The following is a 22,466-nucleotide window of genomic DNA, read 5'->3' as shown; positions in this document are numbered from 1 at the left end:
AGTTAGTCCAATCTTTCTTAAATATTGGGATGAGCAAAAGGCAGGTGTGTGACCCTGCCACAGACCAGACATCAGAATTGCTCTTTTAGGCACATTTGCTGATTTTCTGGGGCTCAGATCTGGGATGCTCTGGAGAACCTGCTGAGGCTCCCTTGGCCCTTGGAGTATAACCTCTTCCAGTTCATCCACATGGGGACTAGTGGTGCTGGCAGAAAGACCTTCAGTCATAGAATCGTAGAATGGCTTGGGTTGGAAGGAACCTTAAAGATCATCTAATTCCAACCCCCCTGCCATAGGCAGGGATGCCACCCACTAGACCAGGTTGCTCAGAGCTTCATCTAACCTAGTCCTGAACAACACCAAATCCATCTCTTTCTAATTTAGAGACAGGGATGTTGTGCAGGACAGTTTCAAATGCTTTGGACAAGTCCAGGTTTAGACAAAACACACCTTTAGGATGGCTAAATAGTTGACTTGAATCTCATTTACAATAACCTCTTCACCTGCTTTCTGAACCCTAAGATAGGACAACAGATTATACTACAAGCTTTTTCTTCATTTGAGGCAAAGTTTTTAACTGCTACCTAGTTTGTCACTTAAGGTTGCAAAACAATACAATCCAATAGTGGGTATTAAAATTGATTCATCTAGCATTCTTCTTTAAAGTACAAAAGTAGGAAAATGACTGATCTTCCTATCTTCTGCTTTCAGACTTCTACAGAAAAACTATGGTGACTGACTTCTTTCTCAGAAGCCTAATATTCTCCCTAGTATAACTGCCACTTGCACCTTGGCAGTGAGATAGCATGGACACATGGGCTGTGTGGGTACACTGACTTGTGAGAAGAGCTTCTGGTTTTGGTTTTGTGAGTGATCTGAAGTGTTGAACGGCATGATGATATTTACAGTAAGTACCTTCCTTGAGCAGCTCAGCTCTACTGGTGTGATTGGGAGTAGATGCAGTTCCTCAGTCAGAATAGTTCCTGATGATAGATCCTCAGTCAGGAACTCTGTCCCCACAACCAAGCCAAAGTGTCTTGTGCTAGCCTACTGGCTGCAGGGTCCAGTATTCTGTTACAACCACTTCCTTTTGAGAAATCACAGCAGGATTTTTCTAAATATCCTTCATTTTCAACAACAAAAATGGTAACATATAAAATAACACAGCCCTGCTCTGAAGTTGTGGTTGAGAACAGTGCTGAAGCTGAAAGATACTAAGTATATGCTTAGTAAAAGTCAGGATTTCCCTTGAAGAACATCTGCTATATAGGTTCAAAGGGTGAGAGGGGCAAAGAGACAGGCCCAAGGTCATATACAGGGTTAATAACAATGACTTAACTTCAAGAATCTAAAAATAGTCCAGATTCCCTCAGTAAAGGAAAGAGAGGTATAGATGCTCTCCTAAATGTCAAGTTGTGGGAGAAAATTAGAAGGGCCAAAGCACAGCTGGAATTCAGTTTGGCTAGCGCAGTAAAGGACAATAAAATGCTTTTATAAATATATCAACAGCAAAAGATTAAGGAGAATCTCCATTCTTTATCGGATGTGAGGGGAACTCTTTCAGTTCATCCACATGGGGACTAGTGGTGCTGGTAGAGAGACCTTCAGTCATAGAATCACAGAATGGTTTGGGTTGGAAGGGACCTCAAGGATCACCTAGTTCCAACCCCCTGCCACAGGCAGGGACACCACCCACTAGATCAGGTTGCTCAGGGCCTCATCTAACCTGGTCTTGAACACCTCCAGGGATGGGACATCCACAGCCTCTCTGGGTAACCTGTTCCAGTGCCTCACCACCCTCTGAGTGAAAAATTTCCTCCTAACCTCCAATCTAAATCTCCCCTCTTTTAGTTTAAAACCATTCCCCCTCATCCTGTCAATATCTGACTGAGCAAAGAGTTGCTCTCCATTTTTTTTTATAAATCCCCATCAAGTACTGAAAAGTTGCAATGAGGTCACCCCGGAGCCTTCTCTTCTGTAAGCTGAACAGCCCCAGCTCTCTCAGCCTGTCTTTGAAGGAGAGGTGCTCCAGCCCCTTGATCATCTTTGTGGCCCTCCTCTGGACCCGTTCTAACAGCTCCACATCCTTCTTGTGTTGGGGGCTCCAGACCTGGACGCAGTACTCCAAGTGGGGCCTCACAAGGGCTGAGTAGAGAGGGACAATCACCTCCCTCTCCTTGCTGGCCGCTCCTCTGGTGACGCAGCCCAGTTTTCCTTCTGGGCTGCAAGTGTGTACTGCCAACTCATGTCAAGCCTTTCATCCGCCAGGACCCCCAGGTCCTTCTCTACAGGGCTGGTCTCAATTACTTCTCCTAGTCTGTACTCATGTCCGGGATTGCCCCGACCCAGCTGCAGCACCTTGCAGTTGGACTTGTTGAACCTCATTAGGTTCATGTGGACCCACTTCTCAAGCCTGTCCAGGTCCATTTGGATGGCATCCCTTCCTTCTGTTGTATCAACTGCACCACTCAGCTTGTTGTCATTTGCAAGTTTACTGAGGGTGCACTCGATCACACTATCTGTGTTGTTGATGAAGATATTAAACAGAGCTACAAAGATGGTGAAGGGCCTGGAGGGGAAGACATAGGAGGAGCGGCTGAGGTCACTTGGTCTGTTCAGCCTGGAAAAGAGGAGGCTGAGGGGAGACCTTATCACAGTCTACAGATTCCTCACGGAGGGGAATGAAGGGGTAGGCACCAATCTGTTCTCTTTAGTGACCAGCGACAGGACCTGAGGGAATGGTGTCAAGCTGTGACAGGGAAGGTTCGGGCTGGATATCAGAAAAGATTCTTCTCTGAGAGGGTGGTCGCGCACTAGAACACACTCCCCAGGGACGTACTCACAGCACCAAGCCTGTCGGAGTTTAAGAAGCATTTGGACTATGCTCTTAGAATTTTTGGGTAGACCTGTGTGGAGGCAGGAGTTGGATTTGATGATCCTTGTGGGTCCCTTCCAACTCGGGATATTCTATGATTCTGTTCTATAACTGTACTGGTCTCAGGACAGACCCCTGAGGTACACCACTTGTCACCAGCCTCCACTTGGACATAGATCCATTGACCACCACTCTTTGAGTGTGACTGTCAAGCCTATTCCTTATCCATTGAATGGTCCACCCATCAAATTCATCTCTCTCCAATTTGGAGATCAGGATGTCATGTGGGACCGTGTCAAAGAACTTGCAGAAGTCCAGGTAGATGACATTGATCGGTCTTCCCTTGTCAACTGATGCAGTCACTCCATCATAGAAAGCCACCAGACTGGTCAGGCACTATTTGTCCTTGGTGAAGCCATGATGGCTGTCTTGGATCACCTCTTTGTTTTGCATGTGTCTTGACATTGCTTCCAGGAGGATCTTTTCCATAATCTTGCCAGGCACAGAGGTATGTCATTTCTTACGTGACATAAGTTGTGCCAGGGGAAGTATTGGACACTAGGAAGAATTTCTTCACAGAGGGAGTTGTCAAATATAGGAACAGGCTGCCCAGATAAGTGGTGGAGTCCACATCCCTGGAGGTGTATAAGAAACACATGGATGTGGCACTAAGGGACATGGTTTAGTGATGGGACTCAGTAGGTCAGATTGATAGTTGGTGATATTGAAGGTCTTTTCCAATCTAGATGTTTCTATGATTCTATAGAGCATTCATGTGAGCCATCTTAAGCCCCTCCTTCAAGATGAAATGAATTGCCAGCTGGGGACTTCTTACCTAACATTTTGACTGTTAATTAATGTTATTGCTTCCAGCAGGCCTCTTAGGGAAGCCAAGGGTGACTAACCCAGACTTGGGGATCTAACCTTCACTTGCCTAAATTAGGGTGGATGAAGTGACCCATAGTGGAAAAAACACACTTTACTTCAGAGGTCTCCCTGCTAGTTCCTGGTGCTTTCCCATTTCCTCCCAAACAGTTTCTGCCACTTTCTAGAGACAGCAGAGATTTTTACAGATTACAAATGCAGGAAAAGAGCATGACTTACATGGGCTTTTAATCTGCAACTCAGTACCAGAAAAACCTTAGAATTTCCAACGGATTATGAATACTTTTTTCATGTCTTTTAAAACTGGGGAGGAGTAATCCTCAATGGAGCAAATGCAAGTATTCAGGAGTTTTTCCAACAATAATATAAAATACTTCCCACACTTCACTGAAGGTCCTTTACAAGTAAATTATGATCATTATTAGTCTGTGTATGCAGAGTTCCAAGGTAAAGTGGATAAGCAAGATCAGCAGATCAATAATAGAAGGAGAAAGAGTGCCTGGGCCTTTTGATTCTGGCATGGGTGCTCTGCTCCATAGCACAATGCTGCTCTTAGAACTGACTCTCACAAGGCTGTATACAGTTTAGAATGGTGATTGAGCGCATATTATCATTTACATCCTACACAACTGTTATCTTACACATCTTCCCAGACTCTTCAAGATTAACAGAGAAGTGTCCCAGAAAGCTGGTCAAATCAGCTGAATCCTGGAAGGATGCATCCTACATATTAGAATATATATAACTCATATCCAGCCGTTAGGGCAATGAAGCTGGTGAAGGGTCTAGAGAACAAGTCTTATGAGGAGCGGCTGAGGCAGCTGGGGTTGTCTAGCTTAGAGAAAAGAAAGCTTAGGAGAGACCTTATTGTACTGTACAATTACCTCAAAGGAGGTGATAGTAAGGTGGGGATCGGGCTCTTCTCCCAAGCGCAAAGTGATAAAGTGAGGGAAAATGGCATCAAGTTGCACCAGGGCAGGTTTAGGTTGGATATCTATCAGGAGAAATTTCTTTACTGAAGGGGTTGTGTAGCACTGAAATATGCTACCCAGGGAAGTGGTTGAGTCACCATCCCTGGAGGTCTTCAAGAAACGCATAGAACTTAGTAGCATGATTTAGTGGTGAACTTGTCAGTAGTAGGTTAAATGTTGGACTAGATGATCTTGGTGGTCTTTTCCAACGTGAATGAGGATGTGGGTTATGAGGAAAGAGGTAATTCAGTTATTAACTATGTTTCATTCACAGAGGTTTAGAGCTTCCACTTACTCATATTTGACAACTATTTTGTGCGTTCCAATCACATACAAAAAATGTCTCCTATTCTTGTCATGTGAATGTGCTGTGTCTTGCAACTTCTTTAGAGTCTACCATTACCATCTTCATTGCTTTTGTGCCACTGATTAAAAAAACTCTTCTTAGCTAAAGCCCTTGAGAGTCCTTCAAGGCAGCATCCCTAAATATGCATTCCTTTTCCTGCTAAATAATTAGTTTGAAATTGCAAAGTGATTCCATGAATGGTCCTAGACTTTTTTTTGTTGTTGTTTCTATCTTAATCAAATGGTAGCTTTTTGAATGGCTTCATGACTATATAACTGTGGAAAGAATTGTCGCCAAGGCAGGCGCTCCAAAAGCCAAAGGACAGAGGCATGCACTTTTTCTTTCTTTTACCCATGATTAATATAATTTATTTTTTTTTGTCACAGAAAATGGGGTGAAATACCTTGTATCTTTTCTATTCTAACAGCTTTAATTGACTGAGCAAACAGTATACCCACCAGCAATGATGTAAAAGCCTCCTCCTGCTTTGTACAGAACGTGGCTGGCAAAAGGAGCTGCACAGATGATGAAGAAACTAGCCACCACAATAGTGAGCACTCCCAGGAGCATAAGAACTGTCCAGAAACCTCGATAAACTGCAGAAAGGGAAGAAGGAAAAAAGCACACAACACTTTTTAGAACTTAAACAAGTGACATATTTGGCTAACAAAACTTTTTCCTTTCCTCTTCTCTTTTCACTTTCCTTATTAACAAACCAAACATTCATTCCATTGTGTATGCACATTATATATCATGTGGATCAAAGTAGGTTTGGACCACAGTTCTTATCCAACTGTTGTGGTTTAACCCGGCTGGCAGCTAAACACCACACAGCCGTTCGCTCACCCTCCCCCCTCCCTCTCTGGGATGGGGGAGAGAAACGGGAAAGTGAAGCCTGTGAGTTGAGATAAAGACAGTTTATTAAGACAGGAAAATAATAATAACAATAATAATAATAATAGTGATAATGGTAATAGTATTAACAATAATAATGTGTAAGAAACAAGTGATGCACAATGCAATTGCTCACCACCCGCTGACCGATGCCCAGCCTATTCCCGAGCAGCCGCCCCCCCACCCCGGCCAGCCACCCCTATATATTGTTTAGCATGACGTCAGATGGTATGGAATACCCCTTTGGCCAGTTTGGGTCAGCTGTCCTGGGTCTGTCCCCTCCCAGCTCCTGCTGCACCCCCAGCCTGCTCGCTGGCAGGACAGAGCAAGAAGCCGAAAAGTCCTTGGCCTGGTGTAAACACTGCTCTGCAACAATTAAAACATCAGCATGTTATCAGCGCTCTTCTCATCCTAATCCAAAACATAGCACCCTACCAGCTACTATGAGCTACTTAACTCTGTCCTAACTGGAACCAGGACACCAACGATCATGGAAAATAAGATGTAAGTTACCATGAATGAAATCCATATGCTTAATATTTAGACAGTGACTTGCAACATAGCAAATTTATGCACTTTAGAAAATGGTGCACCAAAGCTGTAGCAATGATATTTTGGAGTAAATGACTGGACTGACTGGATTATTTTTTTACCAAAATTGACTGGGAGAAGCAGAGAATTCTAACATTTTGACATTGTTAGTGGTCAGAACCTCTCACCAAAAGCAATCTTTAAGTTCTCTATAATTGACTAGTGGATAATTCTCCTTACATATAGTCATATTCAATACAAGGAAATTTAAGCAGGAAAGAAGTGCAACTCAAAAATGTAAACTGAAAAACATTTTTTAAAACCAGCCTATTCCTGCTCTAATGCTCTCTGTATTTTATTAAATTTAAAATGTGATGTTTCAGAAGTCCCTGTTAGACAGTGCCAAACAGTGCTGAATTAATGGATGCAGCTGGTGATAAATGAGCCGAGAGTTTTGTGACATACTCTGGCCAAAAGAGTCTTTCTAACAATTATTTTTTAGCTGGTTAATTGCACATCCATTTAACAAAGTCATCATTTTACAAATGCTACAAGAGTGACATAAATTTCTCCCATGAATTTAAAAATTGGTACATTAACACAACCCATTAGTAAAATTATGAGTTGCAAAGATCTCCATCGTCAGATCTGAAAATCTTGAAGCACTGACAATTCAGTCAGTGAAAAACATTTCCACCCAACTGAGAGAAAGCATATAAGCCAGCTGGCATGTCAGAAAAAGTGAGTCACAAAAGAAACTGCCACTTATCATTTGACAGCACCTACTTACTGTTATAGCAAAACACAGCTAAGCAACTATTATACTGGTTCAACTCCTGAAAGTTTCAAATCCATTCAGGCTGCGAAAGCCAGCTATTCTGGAATAATTCTGGTTTGCTCTCATCTAAAGACTGAAGGTGCACTAGACATTATCAGTTTGTGTTTCCTACTAATGTGTTTCAAAAATTTATGGTTTTCAACTTGACCAGCTTAACTCATGTTAAAGTACACATCATCTTGCCTACCTCAGCCCTGTAAATGTATTAGCTAGATCACATTCACCACATCACATTAGACACACTTTTTAAATAACAACCTTTTTAATCCAGGCAAAGATTCACAGACATAATTTTCTGCCACAATGATCAGCAGATTTGGGCACAGGGAAGATGAATGTGTCTGAAAGTAGTTGGCAGAAGGGCTAAAACTGTGTTTTGGTTCATATCCAATACAAGGTTTCCTTCCACATAAACAAATAAATATGAAAATAGTAGGTAAAAGATAAGGCTGTGGTTCAGCAAATCAGTTGTGTGTTCTGCTTTAAGTACTCTAATTCTTACGGGATTGAGGCACCTGTTTAAAGTTAAACACATTGTTAAATGATTCACTTAATGCAAATGGACAGTGAATGGAGACCTAGAAAGGTAAATCTCTCAAGTCCTTCGGTCTTGGGTATTTGAAGCAATTTCATATTATTTTACTCATGGGTCTACTTTGCTAAGCTTCATCGCAGTCCCCAAGTCCATGGGACATTACTTCCTCATTTAAAACCTAATACTGCTAAATCAGCCTATAACCACCCAACTCCTTTACATGGATGGCCCAAGGTACTTCAAAGTCATGCTACATAATAGGACACATTGGCCAAAATGGACCTTGAAAAAACTTACTTCAATATCATTATGGTCAGTCACTGAAATTATATAGCAGTGTATCTATTTTCTGAATGGATGAGGACACAAGCTTCTCCAGCATTATGAAATTAGTGTGCAGCTTCATTATATATTCTTTATACAGGAACTTTGAAGATGGCTTTTAGTGAACTTTTACCAGAAAAGCTTGATTTCCTCAAGTATTCCTGAAAACTAAACATAAATGGAGTACAAATGTACCTGATGAAAATCTGTTTAAACCTCTCTGTGACTATACAAGAGAAAATTTGTTTCTCTGCTCCAACAGCATAACTGTTTTATGCATTATATGTGAAATACTGATTTGACTTACCTATCACCTGAAATAAGCTTCCACTGTATTCCTCTATACATAATTATTTTCTCTAGACAATCATGGAGATATTCTGATGATCCTAATACTTGTTTATCTAGCTAACTCCATCATTAAACTTCAATTAGAAAATAGAGAAGACAGGTAAAAAGCCTTCAGTGCTCTCAAATTTGTGACTTTTCACGCAAATGCTTACCCCTTCTAATCTACAAGACAGGAAGTCATTAAGGCCATTTGTGGCACAAGTCCAAGTAAACACCCTAAGAGCATCTAGACTTTTTATTTAATAATGGAATTAAAATGCAACCATTCTTCTACAGAGAAGACTTCACTTATTTCATATTCAGACCATTTTTACCCAGACCACATCTCCTACCTTCTCTGTTTAGATGGGCAAGATCACTTCCTGTGGAGCTAACCATTCAAAATTATAGTGCAGCCCTATTGCAGTCACTAGCTTAGCTGGCATCAACAGATGAACACAAGAGAGGTGGTTGAAATAAACCTACCTAAGGATGAAATTCTTAAGTCAAAGACTCTGCTGCTCTAGGATTGAGGAGAACTTTGACAGATAAAAAACAACAGAAGATGCTGCTTTGAATTATGCTTCTTTATAACCCATGAAAAGGGATGACACTGTGATCCAAGCAGTCTGTTTCAACTGTGGTTCAGTGTATGTACACAAGATGTTAAGAGAAGTTTGCACCATTTCAAGTCCCACTGAAGCAAGTTCATAAGATGTTCTGGTCCAAACAAGGAACACCCTTGCCTCTTCAAAGTCAGCAGGCGCTAAGTAAATGAACCTCACAGATATGTCAGAATTAGCTACCTCAAGTACTTGCGTTATTCCAAGTATTTCCTGCAGTGGAAGAAATAAAGTACAAGCACTACTGCAGAGTCTGAGGTAAACCTATCTGCAGTGTTAACCTTAGATATCATTGCTCTATGTTGCAAGAGTGCTAAACAGAGGGTTCTGTAACTTGTCTTGGTAAGCCGTCCCTTCATCAGGGTACAACATTTGTTTTGGTAGTGACAGGCAGGCCTAAAAATAAAATAGTACTTAGAAGAAAAACAGGAGTACAGCCAGAATGCTTGTCTTTGAGCTCTGCACCACTCAGTCTATATACCATGAGAATATTGCAGCTGAATTATATTCCTTTCAAATTGCGTGACCTGTGATTTTGCCTTTCCACCTGCTTTTCTCCCAAAAGAGAAACTTAGATTAACTAACTAACTTAGATTCCTCTGGAGACTTCTGCATCATTTGAAAAGTAGCTGAAGTATCACATTTTAAGTAAGGGACTGAATTTTGAATAAGTCGCTGAAAAGTACCGAAAGCCCCATTTTCTTGTATAGTAGATCCCAAACCTGTTTAGAAACTGACACCAGAGTTTCATGTTTTAAGATGTTACTGGTGCATGATATGGAAAATAAGTAATAATATATTTGACACGGTTACACAATTATGTCACCTAAAAGACACACTTTTTATGTAGTAGCAACGCACACCTCAAAACCTCCATAATGGGCTATTCAGGAACAGGTTAGCTAAGGATACAATGTAACACCCATCTAAAACTAGAGATGTTAACACCAAACTCATGAAACCACACCACATATTTTATTGCCCTTGCCAACTTCAAGTCCTTCAAAATCTTAGCCATGTAAAAGACTTGGCTCATACATTTCCTATGGCCTACAAAAACAAACAAAAAAACCCCACCACCACCAACAAAAAAAAATCACTTAATATCGAACAAGAATTATTAAGTCCTACAAAGCTGAAAATGTTTTTGAAGCGTGTGTGAGTACAGTGATTCATAAACATTACAAAGAATCATTAAAATGACTTGGAAAAGTTGTCGTGAATTTTCACCCACAAACTCAGGTCCTAAAGTGAACCTTTCCTGTGATTTGGCTAAATAGTGCATTTCAGAATATCTTTTTTACCTCTCTATTTAATGTAAGTGATATCAAAATGATTTTGACAAGAGGTATCAAAATGTCACTCCCAATATAAAATATGATGAAAGGTAAAGTGCCTGAACTGTACTATATCTGAAGTATCTTCTCTGCAGATAAACAACTGCAAATGTGATCACAGCTCTCAGCAGCAGCACCTGAGACACATCTAGCAACACAATAAACCTTGCAAAACTTTTATCAGTTTCACTCAGTAACCTTTATTATCCCTTAGTAGTAATAATCTTTTTTTTTTTTCAAATAACCTTAACAGTAAAATAAATACAATATTCACATTATGAATACATTGCTTTTTTAAATACTTCTTGCTTTATCACTGCTTAGTGGCTGGGGATTTCTCCCTTAGTAAATGTACTGTATTACAACCTCTCATGGGCAATTATGTGACCGTATTACATAACAGCATTTTTTGCCCTAAAAATAGGCTAATTCTAGCATCACACTATACAGTTATTATTTTCAGATTTCGTTGCTGATATTTCCTAGATTACTTTAGGTTAATTTCAGCCCAGCAACAAACCTGCCAATAAATTTGATCACACCAATTTAGATGTAACAGTTGCTGAACCAGAACTTCTCTTCAGTCCTATAAACATTCTGTATTCCACATTATATTAGGCACTACTTCAAATGTTGGCAATGTGCCCAGTACTGGACAAAATAAGATACAAATGGTCAGGAAAAAAAGTACTAGCAGCTACAAATCAGAGTATTAAACTGATGTGTCAGTGCAGCCCCATTAAATTGCTTCCAATTTAACCTCAAAAGGTTCTGGGGCAATTTACAACAGTTAAGAAACTACTGCATATTTCCAAATAAACTTTTTTTTTTTTTTTAATTGATGACTTGACTAAGTGATAGATCCTATACTTCTTTTTCTTAGGAATTATCTCACTGTTGCAATATGGGACTATTTGTATGAGTAAGGACTTTGTACAGTAAAAGAGTTTTATAAAAGTATGATAGCCCTTGAATATCAATGTTAAGTAATGTGATGCGATACCATGAATTAATCTAGCTTGCAATGAATTATTATTTAATATAATTATAATTATAAAAATGTATATGTAAGTATGCTTATTTTAGAATAAAATATTTAGAATAAAATAAATAAAAGGTCACTCTTCTGGTACTTTTACTGTATGGGCTATTTTTTTTTTAATTATTATACCTAGCTTGTAGTCTGTTGCACATATGTTTGTGAATCATCATATAAATGAATCTGCTGGTGACACAATGAGGTGCTGTCTGTCCTCTTAATAGCTGCACATTGTAATAGCTGTCACTATAAAACATTGTAACATCACAGAAAGTCACTAGAGTCAGGCTTCCCTGACTTCATTTAGATGTCTATTTCAGGTTAAGATAAATGACATGGCCTGCAAAATTATTTAAGTGCATAACTATAAATGATGGCTAGCACAGCTGTAGACTGCACTTTACACTGCAGGTAGGTGATCCACCAAGATGCTTAACAAAACCAATGAATGAACAAAGCCATAATACTTGTGATTAAGATACAGAAAGCTGCAATTTCAAAACAGTACTATCTCACCCTTCCAAGCTGATCATGTATCTGACAGTAATGATGAAAGGAAATCTGAGACAATAAAACATGCATTTGAATCCCCAGTGTAAGCACTACTGTAGGCTTTTCTGTCTTCACATTTCCATCTAAGGCTACAACTCTTCACAGCAAGAACTCATAGTCTAGGTTTCCACAGGAGGATGAACCAGGCCTTTTGTGTAAAGCATACTAACACACTAATAAACTTCAAGGTCTTCAGACTTTGAGGTTTTTGGGAACTATCAAACACCTTAAAACCAACACATGAAAAAATATAAATAAAGGATAGATCAAGCCTTTTTTGAATTATGGCCATGGCCCAGAAAAACTCTGAAGCAAATTCTTACTGATACTAAAGCCAAAGGAGTTATGTCAACAGAGGACTTGGTTCAGTCACTCCACTCAAAAATCATCAGAGATTTTGTAGTCCTCAGGAAACTGATTTTTGCCTGAGCTATCCTAACTGGATGGTAACATGGCACTCCAACTACAAACCACAGTTGTATTTTCACTAGTGTCTGTAATTAAATCCAATCCGCTCTGACAAGTTCTCATATTCTCTTAAGCCGAACTGTCCGTAAAAGAAGGTGCATGCCTTTGCTTGTTCAGAAAGTAACAATTCTGTTAACATGAAGCTAGAGATTTTTAGAAAATTGTGTTGTGCATATACACTTGATTTCTCTAATGAAGTTTAAAGCTTTTTATTCAACTGTTTATTTTTCAACAAACTATTTTTCAGATGACATAATATTTCTTATCCATTCCTAATTAAAATAAGACTTGGGGGTCTCACGAAAAACTTGGTGAAAAATCTTTCTGAAAAGACCAAGAGTGGTGGATTTTTTTTTTTATCCCCCAAAGTGAATGTTTTGAGAAGACTATAAGACATGAAAAAGGAAATATTGTATCACGATACAGTAGCAGAAGCAAAAAAAGGAACAAGAACCCTAATCTTTCAGTAGTGCCCTTTTGTTCTATGTTTTGTTGACAGAAAGTATTAGATACAGCCAAGTGGATGTACAAATAGCTGACAAAATATATATATAATTTTTTTTTTGCATGAAATCAGATGGAGGGCTTTCTCCACTGACTAATTCAGAGAAGCATTTCCTCCACTGTGAATCAAAGAAAACAACTTTCTAGTATTTCTTAATTTAGTAAATGCAGATTCAGTGAGGTTTTAAAAGCCTGTTTGCCAAATATCACAGGCAGGACTGTCAAAGTACAATAGAAGAGGAATGAATTTTGAACTAACAGAAGAGATGATGATATAACCTTCTTAATAATAAGTTGTGGAAGATTCTTGAACAAGTATACCTGCTCTAGATGCTGAAAATGAACTGGTGGCATTAAAAAAAAACAAAAAACTTCTCCGGTTTTAATGAGCTCCAAAGCAATCCAACTGTATCTATTTATACAGCAGGAATGGCTCTGAATATACTCTACCTGGGCCAGCATCTATAGTACAGTTCTGTCTATTTTTAATCTTGTAATATAAAATATAGATAGGAAAATTATATTTGAGCAGTGGTTCTTTTGGCAAACATTAACTGAAATTAATTAAACTTTTGATGATATTCCTTCTCCTTTCTTTATTCTTTGTTTGTCCATTTCTGTGTAATCATGCAATATGATTTGAAGATCTTTTGTGAATGTATGAGTGAATGGTGGAATACAAACTCTGTCTAGATTATTAGGAGCAGATGACTTGTCACTTTCAAATGGAAAGATAAACTGTTCTAGATGTGCTTCGAAGTTACAGATTAGATCTCTGACTCTGAAGGATGAGGTATGAATTCTTCCTGGACAAACAGTTCATAATTTCTGAAGATTAACAGAACTGTTACCAGTCCAACTTCTTTTTCATGTCTGTAGCATAAAACATGGATTCTGAAGACACTTCAAAGTCAGCAAAGGTATAATTACAGCTTCAGGGATCACTTAAGTCATTAAGTCAGCAGGCTCAGAGACATGCAGCATCCACATATCACAGGTTATTTAAAAAGTCATATGAAATAGGCATCAGAAGCAATATTTTCAAATACATTTGCATAAAGCCCTTGATCTGATGAAATGTGACCAATTTTTTAAGTGGAGTAGTAAAAACAGAGCTTTCCAGGCATTATTCAAGTATAAGGTTTTCGATTCTGTGTATTTTACCTATACATATGTATGTCTGTTACTACACTATAGTTTCTCGGTGTTAATATCTCAGTTTAAGATATCAAGTATTTTGAAATATTATAGAACATATATATTTTTTCAAAAAGAACTTAATTTACAAAACAAGATTGCACATTGCCACACTCTTGGTCTACATTATTCATGTATGGCACGCACTGTTCAGGGTAATTTTAGTGCTGCAGCTTCCTATAGTGTCAGTGGAGAGAAGCTGGCACCTCCAGCACTTGGTGCAGTATATCTGAGTTAGTTGAATAAACTTAGACAGTATCAAGGCCCCTCTTTTCCCTTCTCATAAAGTAAAAATACAATATAATTCCACATGTGGTTATTTATTTAACAAGAAACAGTTTAATTGGGATATATGAGGAGTATTTGTTTAATGCATTCAGCCCAAGGAAGACACTTTTTCTGTAGGAAAAAAAAAAAAAATAAAGCACTAAAAAGAAATGTTTCTGTTTTTAGAAATGATTTCCATTCTGCCATCATACTTAAAGCTACGCATTCATTTAAGTGCTTTGCTAAATAGTGTCTTAAATATGCATGTTGTAAAAGTATGAGAAGTATGAAACACCAAAACTCTATAAATTAAACTGTTTGGAGTGATAATGCTGTTTTGTACTGAAGCATCCAAATTGTTTTCTTGAAACTATAGGCATTGTATCCATTTGCAGCCAAAAAATTACTTACTGACTGCAGAGTCATAGGAGGTTGAGTTGTGTTCATCTCGGATATGAGGAAATGGTGAGAGGTAAGCATGTGTACAGTTCTTAGAAGGTGACTGGTTGGCTAAAAGAAAAAGAGAGAAAAAGATTAATATTATCATGCCTTAGAAATAAAATATTTTATGCCTGTTTTTCAAATAGGTAAACTGAGTTTCATAGGTCAAGATTCCAGGTTCCTTCCCAGGCAGTAGCCCTACAGTGGATTTTGCGTTGGTAAGAGATACCAGCCTTGATATCCAGCCAAGGATATTCCTTAAATGGCAGCTCAGATTTGTACTACGGGAACAGTAAAGAAGCCTCTCTTGAGAGCAGGATCTGGTACACTGCAATTTATATGCAATGCCTATGTATGCTTTTATATGAATATGTTCTTTTCTCTTGTGAAGGTTAATTATTTCTGTCTCATTACTGCATATCCCACCAAAACAAACAAACGAGCAAATAAAACAACAACAAAAACAGGAAATTAATTTTTCTCTTGTGAAAAGATAATGACAAATACCGAGCATCTTCAGAAATTTTACAGTCTCAACAACTATGAGTTCATTCTATGGAATCAATATCTCCAGAGAAGTGTTATTTCACCCTTTTTATTAAATGCCTGTAAAAAGGTGATGGTGGTGACCTTCTTCTTTGCAAAGGATAAAGGCTTTCTATAGTTTAAATCACATTCAGATTTCATATTCCTGACTGCAGAATTATCCAGATAAAGAACAAGGGGAAATTACAGTGAATATTACATTTGCCACCTAAGACCAAGCAACATATTTAGAAAAATATGGATATTGAAGTCAAAATGGTATGATGGCACCTGCTTTTCACAAGAATTGTGGAAATCTTGCGATAAGGAGAGGGAGCTCTGTATATCACGAGTAGGGTCAAACACAGTAGAAGTTTTGCTCAGTTTCTTCTTCACTGGAAAATGTGCTGGCAAAAAACTCACTATCTTCCAGAATCCTGGCATGTAGTGAAAGAAAACAGGTCATCCACGCAAATAGAAGAGGGATTTTTCTGGAGAGGATGTGTACGACACTATTCTCACCATGGAATTGCTCATGTCCTCCTTAAGCTACTCGTAGAACTAGCTGGAGAAATAGTGCAGGCAAAAACTCACAGACCATCCTAACCACAAGGCTCTTTTTCCAATGTTACAGACATAAACAATCTGTTAACAACACAAAGCAAAAGACTGTCCTGATAAGAATGGACTCAGACTTAACAGGTCAGGTATAACATAGAACTATATCCTAGAATCACAGAGCAGTTTGGGTTGGAAGGGACCTTAAAGATCACCCAGTTCCAGACCCCTTGCCATTGGTAGGGACACCTTCTGCTAGACCAGGTTGCTCAAAGTCCCATCCTGCCCAGCCTGGAACACCTCCAGGGATGAGGCATCCACAGCTTCTCTGGGCAGCCTGTGCCAGGGCCTCACCACCCTCTGAGGGAAGAATTTCCTCCTAACATCTAATCTAAATCTCCCCTCTTTTAGTTTAAAACCATTCCCCCATGCCCTGTCATTGTCCGCCTGAGCAAAAAGTTGTTCTCCATCTTTTCTACAAGTGTCCTTTAGGTACCGAAATGCTGCAATAAGGTCATACTTGAGCCTTCTCTTCTTCAGGCTGAACAGCCCCAGCTCTCTCAGCCTGTCTTCATAGGAGAAGAGTAACAAAGGAGAAGAGTAACATAACACTTCAAGAATAGACTGATATTTAAACATGTATGTTTTTGTCCTGGGGATTCCTTTAGTACAAATTACAAAAGTGTTTGTCACTTTTGAATTTATTTAAAGACTGCTGAAGAAACAAAGAAGCCAAATGAAACTGAGTGATTCACAATCACTCAAAAAAAAATATCAAGAACAACAACAACAGAAAAAAAAAAAACAGCTTTGAAATCAAGCTACGGTAGATAACAACAAAGGAAAAGAGTTACTTACTGTACCAGAACTTCCACATGCTGGAGTTATGTTCTCCTACTTTTCCACTAAACCAGCATCTCCAGAAGAAACCTTCATGATGGAAAGTGGCCTTCTCTCCCTATGGAAATAAAAAACAAAAATAAATAAATAAATAAAAAGCTATTATCATACCCTTTTTCAGCTACCTGAAAAAATCAAGTTCACGTGAAATTAAATGTTTAAGTAAAAAATAACACCATCACAATAAACTGTAGACTGTCAGAATATAGGTTAGCTATAGTATATCTATACAGTTACAGTTCCTTTGAAAGACTATTATATCACAAAAGTAGTATCACAAAAGACAAATTATTTTTGGAGTTGATAATAACTGCTTAAAAACGGTTTTGAAGTAGCCCTATTTTGAAGCAGCAGACCTCCAGAAGGTCAAAATGAACATGATCAAAAGTTCCTACAGAAGTAATTTTTTTACAAAATAAATACACCCATGAAACAACCAATATATAATTCCCATTATAAATAAAAATCCATACTAACCCCAACATCCTCAGGTGCTTTTGAACATTTTCCTATTTCTGTAGCAAGAAGCCAATAATCAGTTCCAAACGCCACCAAAAAAAGCAAAACCCCTAGAGCTGCAAAGAAACCTCCAAAAAATATTCCTACACTCAGTTTCATTATCAAAGTTATCTTAAAAAAAAGCAAGTATTTTTTAAAATTACTTAAGAAGAAATAGTAAACTAAAGAAAATTATTGTGCGAGTGACTAGAAAGTTTGGAGAATACAGCTCATGTCTGAAGAAACTCCTCCTTGCTTGACTTTCTCCCTGTGTTTCCCAATGCCCTGTGAGCTAATTTGTGTCTCCTAATTTGTGTTCCATGTGGCTGACTCAAGACTGACAGATGAAAAGGGCCATCTATTTTAGGACACTGATGGCAGAGCTTCATTCTGTTTCTCTGTCTGGGCGAGGCCAGTCAGAAATAGCTGACCTTCCCATAACTAATCAGGGATTGACTTGAAATATTATTGCAGCTGGTACATCAAAATCAGGGGAGATGGAGGTGGAGCTGCAATGGCTCTGGCAGTCTACGTGAACTGTGTTACAGAGCCCAGAGTAGCAGTAAGGACTTACAAAGTTCAGAATTGGTGGTGAAAACTTGCCTGGCTACTACCAGGGAAGGATATATGAACAACACTTTGAAAGTTACTATAAATCACTTTATGAAGTTTGCATTTGTTTGTTTCTTTATGGAACTCTGAAAATACGGCAGCCAAATCACACAGATGCCTTTGGAAAGTCCTGACCTTTACTGCAAATACACTTAGCTTTACAAATTTGCATCTTACCTGTAAAGTAATAGCTTTAATGACACTAAGCATTTAACTGCTTTATTTGTTCCCATTCAATTTATTTGCATATCTCACAAATGCATGCAAATAAAACCAAGAAGAAAGTCCTAAAAATGAAAAAGTGAAACCAATTCCTGCACCACACCAACCAAGCACCTGGTATAGAAATATCAAACTTTTTTAAAAAGAAGAGACTTCCCCATCTGTGTTCCTTGGACATTTTGGAAGGTGATCAGGTAGCACATTTAAATTCCAATGATTCACTGCATAAGAAAAAGGCTTTTCCAAAAATTCTTGTAATGCCAAGCAAGCCTTCCCTGCCATCTCCAGTGAATTACAGGGCTTCCTCCTGTAGAGATCTGTTGAGTTTGTACCATGCATCAGATCTTGCAGTCCTTACCCAATAAAATTCCACTGGTGTTATCTGTCACTGGAGTAAATAATCCTCCACTGCTTTCTTGCGCTGGGAAGTGCTGTGACCAAGAGAAAGATGAAGTCAATTTACCCCAGAAAGAACTTGTTGCAAAATTTTATTCAACAGATTTAGCTCTCCGTACCGGAATTCCTACTGCCAATGCCTACTTGGACAGTACTGCAGCATGCTCACAGAGGGTAACAGAAAAGACTGTTTCCACCTGTTCTCATTTCCAGACAGATGAAGCAGAGAAGTGTCCTGAGTGTTTTCATAACACTATATTATCTGCCTAATGCCTTATTTGCATATTACAATTCATATTTTGTTCAAACTTGATACTATACTATCTTAATACACAAGCATTTCTGATATTTGTTGGCCCTTCTGCACTGCCCAGTTTCAGTGCGGAACAGTAAACAAACCTCCAGTCAAACCGACTCTTTGTGTCATATTTTCTTTCCCTGGCAGACACTGATGCAGTTCATTTTGCTATACTTGAAGGTGATCTTTGGAGAGTATGCTATTAAAGAACAATAAGCAAAAAGGTATTCAGAAAAAGAGCACAGAATGTGTTATAACAGGAAATAAAGCATATTTTAGAGCATATTTTAGAAAATCATTACTTGCTAGTTAGAATAATGTCCAGTCAAAATAGAAGAAATAGAAAAAGTCAGATTCAGCTCAGAACTAACCTGTTCAAATTTAGACAACTTCATGTGAACTAGATGTCCTTCCATTATAATCGATACAGATCTAGTAAATGCAAAGGGTAGCTCCAGCTAGTTCTCAGGGGATCCTGCTGGCTTTCAGCTGCCACTCTAGAGGGCACTGTTTGTCTCCTGGCTTTAACTACATTTGCTAGCACCACACAGGGGTCTTAGGTACCTTCTACCACCTGAAAAGGCACTAGGAGTATACGTGAGGGTGACTAAATGAAGCCTGGAGAGAGGCATACAGCTGCCTTGCCATCATTCCCTACCAATCCCTAGCAGTGCCACTGGATACTCCAGCATGTCTAATACATCTACATTTGGCAAAGAGGGATGACAAAGGACTTAGAGGAGATCCACTCTTTTCTTAAATGACTGCTACAGGCCAAGTTCACATCACCTAAAACTGATGCTAGATACCTCTGTTTAGATGACTGAAACCAGTCTCCACTAGTTGGTCAGGTCATTCTGGAGGTACTGCTGCCTGTTTTAACTAGACCTCCATTGACTTTTACAGCAGCACAGATCTCTATTTCACATGGAGACATGAATTTCAAGGTCTTACTCTGGAACTGAATCCCACTCTGCAGGTAGGAGTTCCCAACAATTTTGCTGATGTATGGGTGGCCTTACAAAAGATTTGCCCAAAGCTTATGAAATTTTATTCAGTGAAAGCCAGAGATGTAGACACTCACAACATAAACAAAATCAATAAAACATAATCAATGTCACAGTTTTTCAGGATATCCATTTAAAAAAAAAAAAAGAGCAAAAAAAAAAATGAATTACTTCAGATGTGCTGTTCAACATAATGCCATTTGGCTCATCTTGAAAATTATATTTTTGAGTGTTACATGACATTATTTTTAACCCCCAAAATACCAATTAGGCAAGGCTTTGTATAAGTACTGAAAAACTCACTACAACCTGAATTTGGTGAATTCTGACTATGAAAATAATAAACAGGCTTTTCACTCTTGTGCTTTAATCTGCAAATCTTAAAGTTCTTTTCAAAATTGTTACGCACTGCTATTGGTACCTGTGAATAAGGAAACTGTGGCACACAATGGCAAAATGCCTTTTTCAGTGTTACATCTGAAGTGAAAAGAGGACTCCAGTCTCCTGACTCAGCCACCGAACCACATATAATAAAAGAAATAAAATGGTTGGTTTATTCTTATTGCACCCAGCTGCCTCCAGGTGGCTTCAGGTCAGACAAATAAATAAATAAATAAATAAATCAGTGACTCTGTGAACCTATTTCTGCATGAGAGTAACTTACTCTCAGGACTAGCTTCACTGAAATCAGTTTGTATGAAGTTTCACTGAATTCAAATGACACCTGAATCGCTGACATGCATTCTGTACATGCATTCTGGTCTCCGAGTAGAATGTTCTTCCTGAGATGATCTAATTTAATTATTCTCTTTTGTATTTATGGTACATTCTCTGGCAGCACTATCTTCTAAATACTCTAACATCTCCGGTATTATGCCCAACTATGTCTGGAATGAATCAGAAGACAGATTTAGATCTGTTATGTCATCATAAAAAATCACTTTTTTTCCACTACTTGAATGCTCACTGAAAGTTCCAGGGCACTTTTTCATCAATTAATTTAAATTAAATTCTGAAGGTTCCTCAACAGAACAGAGAAAGTTTCAAGGCAGTAAAAATAGGGCCAGGCTTATCAAATCAAAACAATCATTAATCTGATTCTTAAACACGGTCACTCTCCAATTACTTCCCAAACTCCTAAATTTCTACAGAAAGACTGACACTTTAAAGACATAGCCAGATTTATCCCTACTATAATGACAATGATGTAATTAAATCTGTTTTAACATACAATCAATTTGGCCAATTATGCCCAACATCCATTGATTTTGTTGATTCATAGTGTGAAGATTGAAGGCCCTCATATAATGGATGCATTCCAATCTCATTTAACAAAGCTGGCAAAAGTTTTATGATTATATTTCTGTTTATTTTTCTTTTGCAGATAAGGCTAAACTAACTCCCATATCTGCATATTTTTGTTTATTTATGTATCTAAATGGCTCCAGCATCAATATACTATCTGAGCCCCTCCTCATATTTAAAAATAGAAAAGAATTAAAAACAAAACGAAACAATAGCAGGCTGTTTCTTTCTTCCTTTTCCATCTGAAGGAGAAAAAGCTTGATTAGTTTATGGGAGGGGGAGGTTGTTTATTTGCTTGTTTATGTTTGTGTGTGATTGAGTAAATGTCGTGTGTATATGTTTGGAATTGGCAGGCAGCTCCTTATCTGTGCTGGCAGATATGTCCATGATCTAAAAACAGCCTGTTAGAACTGGCTGCATGTCTCACTACACACCAAGAAACAATTTCTGCAGCTGCCTCAGAGCTGAGTCCTTCTGAGACCTCATTGCCCATTTGCCGCTGGAGAAAAAACGTTTTGAACATCGATAAAATACCTCACCCACTGATTCAGATCCTCATCCAGGCCATCCTCCCCAGCTGGGTAGAATGTTATCCATTGCACCTACAAGATCATTTGTCAGCAGTGTGCTGGGCAGACATATAGAGTATAGTACACCTTGTCCATTAAATCCTTGGCTGGGATTCATCTTACCTAACGCTAGACAGCTGCACTGTAGCTGCCTTCAATTAAGCCAGTCACCTCAGGTTTCCTTTATAGTTATATAGGCACTTTTAGGGCACCGTCCATCTGATCTATTTTTGTATGACTACTTCAACATGCAATGAATTACACCCTAGAAGTTCAATTCCCTGAATTCACTGAAAAGGGCCTGGCTCTGCCTTCTTTGTACCCTCCCTTCTGGTATTTATATACAATCACAGAATCATTTAGTTTGGAAAAGACATTTAAGATCAAGCCCACACTACAAAGTTCACTGCTAAATCATGTCCCTAAGTGCCACATCCATGTCTCTTAAACATCTCCAGGGATGGCAACTCTACCAACTCCCTGGGCAACCTGTTCTGATGCCTAACCACTTTCCCATGATGAAACTCTTCCTGATATCCAATCTAAACCTTCCCTGGTGCAACTTGAGGACATTTCCCCACATCCTATCACTTGTCACCTGAGAAAGGAGACTGACATC

The 22,466-nt window shown here is 38.6% G+C and overlaps 1 protein-coding gene across 2 annotated transcripts in view; it reads right to left on the bottom strand.

Annotated features, from left to right (window-relative positions):
- The window catches only part of TMEM182 (transmembrane protein 182), a 49,856-nt gene that overhangs the window by 7,879 nt on the left and 19,511 nt on the right, over positions 1-22,466 (bottom strand). Inside the window, exons 1-4 of one of the 2 annotated variants that reach the window (XM_083843669.1) lie at positions 17,418-17,762; positions 16,899-16,998; positions 14,928-15,026; positions 5,536-5,673 (exon numbers count right to left, since the gene is read on the bottom strand). In XM_083843669.1, coding sequence (XP_083699795.1) covers positions 5,536-5,673; positions 14,928-15,026; positions 16,899-16,998; positions 17,418-17,558 — 478 coding nt within the window. In that variant the 5' untranslated portion in view covers positions 17,559-17,762. Of the gene's footprint in view, positions 1-5,535; positions 5,674-14,927; positions 15,027-16,898; positions 16,999-17,417; positions 17,763-22,466 lie in introns of those variants that run through there. The other variant, XM_083843670.1, reaches the window with a different exon arrangement.

The sequence above is a fragment of the Anser anser genome, assembly GCF_964211835.1.
Source record: "Anser anser genome assembly, chromosome: 1".
NCBI classification, from domain to species: Eukaryota; Metazoa; Chordata; class Aves; order Anseriformes; family Anatidae; genus Anser; species Anser anser.
The sequence above is the reverse complement of the archived record's forward strand: the minus strand, read 5'-3'. Positions and strand labels throughout refer to the sequence as shown.